At 45.3% G+C, this 7,050-nt stretch overlaps 1 protein-coding gene across 1 annotated transcript; it reads left to right on the forward strand.

The window, feature by feature from the left end:
- The first annotated feature begins 5,918 nt into the window (after positions 1-5,918).
- LOC125508871 (uncharacterized) lies at positions 5,919-6,841 on the forward strand. The gene is made up of 2 exons (XM_087515136.1): positions 5,919-5,934; positions 6,399-6,841. The coding sequence occupies exons 1-2, from the start codon at positions 5,919-5,921 to the stop codon at positions 6,839-6,841; spliced, it is 459 nt and encodes a 152-aa protein (XP_087371262.1).
- Positions 6,842-7,050: the final 209 nt, after the last annotated feature.

Raw genomic sequence — 7,050 nt, forward strand, 5'->3', positions numbered from 1 at the left:
GTTGGTATGGTATGCGCTGTACTATGAATCTTGCAGGGTTCGTTAAGCCATCCCTCCAATATGGTTCCATGCCCTGTAGAGGGTTTTTGTTTCTTTGTAACTAACTCGGGTGTCTTATGATATTGCACCCTTTTACTTCGGACTGGGTGTATATTCCGAGCCGGATTATCCCAAAATTTCGCTTCGGTTTTCCAGGCGCTTTCCATCGCACAGTACTTTCGTACTATGGACGCCAAGTCAGCGAAGCGTGATATGTCACGGTGACTTAAGGCATTAAGGATTCCCTTGTCCGTGCAATTATTGCAGAAAAAAGAGACCGCGTCTTCCTCGCAACAGTCCTTAACCTTGTTCATCACAAGGAGGAATCTGGCCCAGTAATGATGTAGTGTTTCATGGGGCTCTTGCCTGATGTGGGAAAGATCGTTTATGTCTGGGTGGGTGGGTGGAATTGAGTCTGAACCCCTACTCGATCTGAGACCCAGGGGCCAAGGAGTTTCCAATCTTGGAAGCTAGGGTTCTGGAGTGTTACCCGATAAGTCTGGCCTGCTGCCTGACTCTAGGTTCAGGACTTGGGTGATGTCCTCCTATTAACGGGTATCCGGCTCGGAGAGCTCAGGAATCCGGACATAGTTAGTCCTCAAGATAGAGGAAGAATCGCCGCATTGTTCCTCCACCACCGCAATATGATGGGTGACCGGTGGAGAATTAATCTCCCTTTGATCGGGTTTAAGCCCAATCCGATCGTAGTCTGTAGCGACTCCCAAGGCGGCGATATGATCCAAGAGCTCGTTTAGGGAAGAGAGTTCCATTGGATCCATCTGCTCGGCAAATTCCGAGCCGACGTGGATGCTGTTTTTGATGACTCGAGAAGTCATCGTCGGTGCAGCGGCCCAACTAGCGGTCATGATGAAACTGCCAAGCCGGAGAATTTGGCCGATAGCCAGGGCCCCTCCGACGGTAATGTTTTTTTAACAACGAGACGAGGCATCCTTCCTTACGGCGACGGCACAGTGGAACTCTCAATGAAAGCACCAATGTCGGTGTCAAAACCGGCGGATCTCGGGTAGGGGGTCCCGAACTATGCGTCTAAGGCGGATGGTAACAGGAGGCAGGGGACACGATGTTTTACCCAGGTTCGGGCCCTCTTGATGGAGGTAAAACCCTACATCCTGCTTGATTATTCTTGATAATATGAGTAGTACAAGAGTTGATCTACCACGAGATCGGAGAGGCTAAACCCTAGAAGCTAGCCTATGGTATGATTGTATGTCGTCCTACGGACTAAAACCCTCCGGTTTATATAGACACCAGAGGGGGCTAGGGTTACACGGGGTCGGTTACAAAGGAGGAGATATACATATCTGTATTGCCTAGATTGCCTTCCATGCAAAGTAGAGTCTCATCCGGACACGGGACGAAGTCTTCTATCTTGTATCTTCATAGTCCAACAGTCTGGCCAAAGGATATAATCCGGCTGTCCGGACACCCCCTAATCCAGGACTTTTTACTGCGCGTACTACTTTGTTTCGATAACTAATAGATCTTTGCAATAAGTATGTGAGTTCTTTATGACTAATGTTGAGTCCATGCATTATACGCACTCTCACCCTTCCACCATTGCTAGCCTCTCTAATACCGCACACCTTTCACCGGTATCATACACCCACCATATACCTTCCTCAAAACAGCCACCATACCTACCTATTATGGCATTTCCATAGCCATTCCGAGATATATTGCCATGCAACTTACCACCGTTCCATTTGTTATGACACGTTTCATCATTGTCATATTGCTTTGCATGATCATGTAGTTGACATCGTATTTGTGGCAAATCCACCTTTATAATTCCTTCATACATGTCACTCTTGATTCATTGCATATCCCGGTACACTGCCCGAGGCATTCACATGGAGTCATATTTTGTTCCAATATCGAGTTGTAATTCTTGAGTTGTAAGTAAATAAAAGTGTGATGATCATCATTATTAGAGCATTATCCCAAGTAAGGAAAGGATGATGGAGACTATGATTCCCCCACAAGTCGGGATGAGACTACGGACGAAAAATAAAAAAATAGAAATAAAAGAGAGGCCATAAAAAAGGCCCAAATAAAAAATGAGAGAAAAAGAGAGAAGGGACAATGTTACTATCCTTTTACCACACTTGTGCTTCAAAGTAGCACCATGATCTTCATGATAGCGAGTCTCCTGTGTTGTCACTTTCATATACTAGTGGGAATTTTACATTATAGAACTTGGCTTGTATATTCCAATGATGGGCTTCCTCAAAATGTCCTAGGTCTTCGTGAGCAAGCGAGTTGGATACACACCCACTTAGTTTCTTTTTGAGGTTTCATACACTTATAGCTCTAGTGCATCCGTTGCATGGCAATCCCTGCTCACTCACATTGATATCTATTGATGGGCATCTCCATAGCCCGTTGATACGCCTAGTTGATGTGAGACTATCTTCTAATTTTTGTCTTCTCCACAACTACCATTCTATTCCAGGCTCACGCTCATATATTGCGTGAAGATTGAAAAAGTTTGAGAACATCAAAAGTATGAAACAATTGCTTGGCTTGTCATCGGGGTGGTGCATGATTTAAATACTTTGTGTGATGAAGATAGAGCATAGCCAGACTATATGATTTTGTAGGGATAACTTTCTTTGGCCATGTTATTTTGAGAAGACATGATTGCTTTGTTAGTATGCTTGAAGTATTATTATTTTATGTCAATATTAAACTTTTGTCTTGAATCTTTGGGATCTGAACATTCATTCCACACTAAATAAAATTACATTGAGAATTATGCTAGGTAGCATTCCACATCAAAAATTCTGTTTTTATCGTTTACCTACTCGAGGACAAGCAGGAATTAAGCTTGGGGATACTTGATACGTCTGCAGCGTATCTATAATTTTGATTGTTCCATGCTATTATATTATCTGTTTTGGATGTTTAATGGGCTTTAATATAACTTTTTATATTATTTTTGGGACTAACCTACTAACCAAAGGCCCAGTGCAAATTGCTGTTTTTTGCCTATTTCAGTGTTTCGCAGAAAAGGAATACCAAACGAAATGAAACCTTCGGGAGAGTTATTTTTGGAACAAACATGATCCAGGGGAACTGGAATCGAGGAGGCAATGAGGCAGGAGGGCGCGCCCCCACCCTCGTGGGCCCCTCGCAGCTCCACCGACCTACTTCTTCATCATATATATATATATATCCATATATATATATATCCATATACCCCAAAAACATCCAGGAGCACCACGAAACCCTGTTTCCACCGCCGCAACCTTCTGTACCCATGAGATCCCATCTTGGGGCCTTTACCGGCGCTTCGCCGGATGGGGAATCGATCACGGAGGGCTTCCACATCAACACCGTAGTCTCTCCGATGATGTGTGAGTAGTTTACCACAGGCCTTCGGGTCCATAGTTATTAGCTAGATGGCTTCTTCTCTCTCTTTCGATCTCAATACAAAGTTGTCCTCGATTCACTTGGAGATCTATTCGATGTAATTCTTTTTCCGGTGTATTTGTCGAGATCCGATGAATTGTGGGTTTATGATCAAGATTATCTATGAACAATATTTGATTCTTCTATGAAATCTTTTATTCATGATTTAATATCTTTGCAAGTCTCTTCGAATTATCAGTTTGGTTTGGCCAACTAGATTGATCTTTCTTGCAATGGGAGAAGTGCTTAGCTTTGGGTTCAATCTTGCGGTGTCCTTTCCCAGTGACAACAGGGGCAGCAAGGCACGTATTGTATTGTTGCCATCGAGGATAAAAAGATGGGGTTTATATCATACTGCTTGAGTTTATCCCTCTACATCGTGTCATCTTGCCTAATGCGTTACTCTGTTCTTATGAACTTAATACTCTAGATGCATGCTGGATAGCAGTCGATGTGTGGAGTAATAGTAGTAGATGCAGAATCGTTTTGGTCTACTTGTCGCGGACGTGATGCCTATATACATGATCATGCCTAGATATTCTCATAATTATTCGCTTTTCTATCAATTGCTTGACAGTAATTTGTTCACCCACCGTAGAATTTGCTATCTTGAGAGAAGCCACTAGTGAAACCTATGGCCCCCGGGTCTATTTTCCATCATATTAATCTCCCGTCAACAAGCTATTTATGTCGATGTTTATTTTGCAATCTTTACTTTCCAATCTATATCATAAAAATACCAAAAATATTTATCTTATTATCTCTATCGGATCTCACTTTCGTAAGTGAACGTGAAAGGATTGACAACCCCTTTTTATCGCGTTGGTTGCGAGGTTCTTGTTTGTTTGTGCAGGTATGAGGAACTTGCGTGTAATCTCCTACTGGATTGATACATTGGTTCTCAAAAATTGAGGGAAATACTTACGCTACGTTGCTGCCTCACCCTTTCCTATTCAAGGGAAAACCAACGCATGCTCAAGAGGTAGCAACGACGTATTTATTTACGGTGTAGATTCACTCATTTTGGTCCATATGTACTCCATCTCAGTGTAGTCTAGTCACTTGTTGAAATCTCTAGAAAGGCAAATACCCGTTTCTGGTTTACAAGGCTATACTAGCAAGTACTACAATAGTGGGCTCACATAGCAATTTTGTCTCATGCAAGAGCCTGGCTATATGCGTGCTCCAAGGTTCGCAACTGCCATGTTCGGGTTGCACTTGGCTCTTCACCTCTTCGAGAAGACAAACAATGATGTTAGTACTACTTCTACAGTATCAAATCCACTGTTGCATGTCCATCCACCGTGTGCGGGAGGGATAGTTTGTTGTAGGACTCTATAAGGCTAGTTGTAATGGGAGTACTATAATAGGTAGTACTCCCTCCGTTCCTAAATATTTGTCTTTCTAGATATTCCAACAAGTGATTACATAGGGAGCAAAATGAGTGAATCTACACTCTAAAATACGTATATATACATCGTATGTGGTAGTCCATTTGAAATATCTAAAAAGACAAATATTTAGGAATGGAGGGAGTATCATGCATGCCAACTAGGCAAATTTGATGAGGTGGCATAGAAGTAAATGAAGAAAGAGAGGGTTGAGTATCATATCATGATACAGTATCATATTAAATGTTGTGCTAATATGTGTCATGCATGCTTATAAATGAAGTCATCGATGATACTAACATATGATACTATGCACTACGGATGTGTAGTATCATACACTAGTATCATATGCATGATACTAGTATTCCATTACGACCAGCCTAAGCAAAAGCCCGTTCTCGTCTGCGAGCCATCGTGCGCATGGGCGAGGGAGAAGGTGTGTGGTAGTAAAATCAAGCTTCTCCTCGTTGTACGAGTTGACGCGACACATCATAGCACTGGCCCCACATGGTTTCCTCTAAACTTGGCTGAAAGACCCGCAGTGTACACTACTCCATTTGCTGCAACCTCTAACATTTACCCCACCACAAATTAAAATATATATTCCTGTCTTGACTAGATGAGCGCGCAAACTACAATCACCAGGATGACAGGTAGGGCTAGAAGATTATTTTAATAAATAAAAAATCATGGAGCCGACCCTAATGATTTTAAGCTTACAGGCACGGTACACGCTATCCTAGACTACTCTACACATGAAATTGCCACACAAGCGTCCGGGTTGCGCTTGGCCCTTCGCCTCTTCGGGAAGTCAATAAATGATGGAGTACTACTACAGTGGAGGAGTACTACAGTATGCTTTTGGCCATCTGACACCGGTTGAACTGCTGCATGTCCACCGCGTGCGGGAGGGAGAGCGTGTAGCGAACGAAAGCTTCTCCTAGTCCAGCCAGCCACCACGCTCATGGGCGAGGGAGGGACGCAGCTTCATTGACTTACTGCTCCTGCCTTTGCGTGTATGACAGGTGGGCCCAACAGGTGGGTGGCCCACCTGTCATGCAGCCAAAGGCAGGTGCGCAAGGGAGAGGGTGTTGTAGTAATCAAACTTCTCGGTCTTGTACGAGTTGACGCGACACATCAAAGCACTTCACTAGATATATTTCAATAATTTGCATTTACTGATGCATTAAGTACAACGCATGCATACGTGACTCTCCTTTTGATACTTGCATGTGTTGATTTACTCCGCCTTGAAGTAGTATGAATATGTGACGGTAAAGCTTTGTAACGCCCCAGCCCTAATAAAGCGAGAGACGGTTGTGCACGAGGAGGGCGAGATCATGCAGACGGAATAGGACTCGACGATGGATCTCTCTATTGTCTCGATGGACCTCACCTTGCTCCACTGCCCCTTGTTCCTCTGCCCCTTGAAGCCGCCAGTGTATGAGGTTCGAATACACCTCGTCCGTTCAGCTGATCGAGCAAGGTGCATGTTTCTTGATTGATGTGATGTTCGATTGATTTGTGTACTACAAGGGGGGCACCTAGCCTGCACGGACTGCCGCGTCGAGCACCCCGAGAACCAGCGGCAGTGCCAAAAGTGCAAGCGCGGCGGTGGCTTCGACGCGCGGAACACGGCAGTGGACGCTGTCCTCTCCTCGGTGAGGGTGGAGTGCCTGCACGAAGGCTGTGGGCTCTATGTCACTTACCACAAGCTCGCCGATCACCAGAGCGTGTGTGTGCTCGCGCCCTACAAATTCCCCGTGCCCGTCTGCGGCTACGAAGCCCCGCCGCCGGTGCTCTCCCACCACATCAGAACGGTGCATCCCATGCCCGTCCACAGAATCCAATACGGCAAGGTGCTCCAGCTACAAGTGCCACTCTCGGAGCCACGGCTCTTGCTATTCGCGGAGGAGGACAGCCGCGTGTTTTTCTTGGTTGGCAGCGTGCTCGACATCGGCGCGCCTATGGCCGTGTAGGTCGTCTGCATCAGAGTGGGGTCATCCCCACTGCCGCACTACGTGGCCAAGCTGTGGGCGAACAGCTCGCCGGGGGAGCCCAAAGGCAGGACCATGCCGTCAAGGTGGAAATGGAGGTGACAAGCAGTAAGGATCCCGACGATGTCACCGTGCAGGAGATGACCTTCTTCACAGTTCCGCCCAAGCTACTGGCCGAGGCTAAGCCGGTG

This window comes from Triticum urartu, chromosome 3A, assembly GCF_056163025.1.
Source record: "Triticum urartu cultivar PI428250 chromosome 3A, HENAU_Tu73, whole genome shotgun sequence".
NCBI lineage: Eukaryota > Viridiplantae > Streptophyta > Magnoliopsida > Poales > Poaceae > Triticum > Triticum urartu.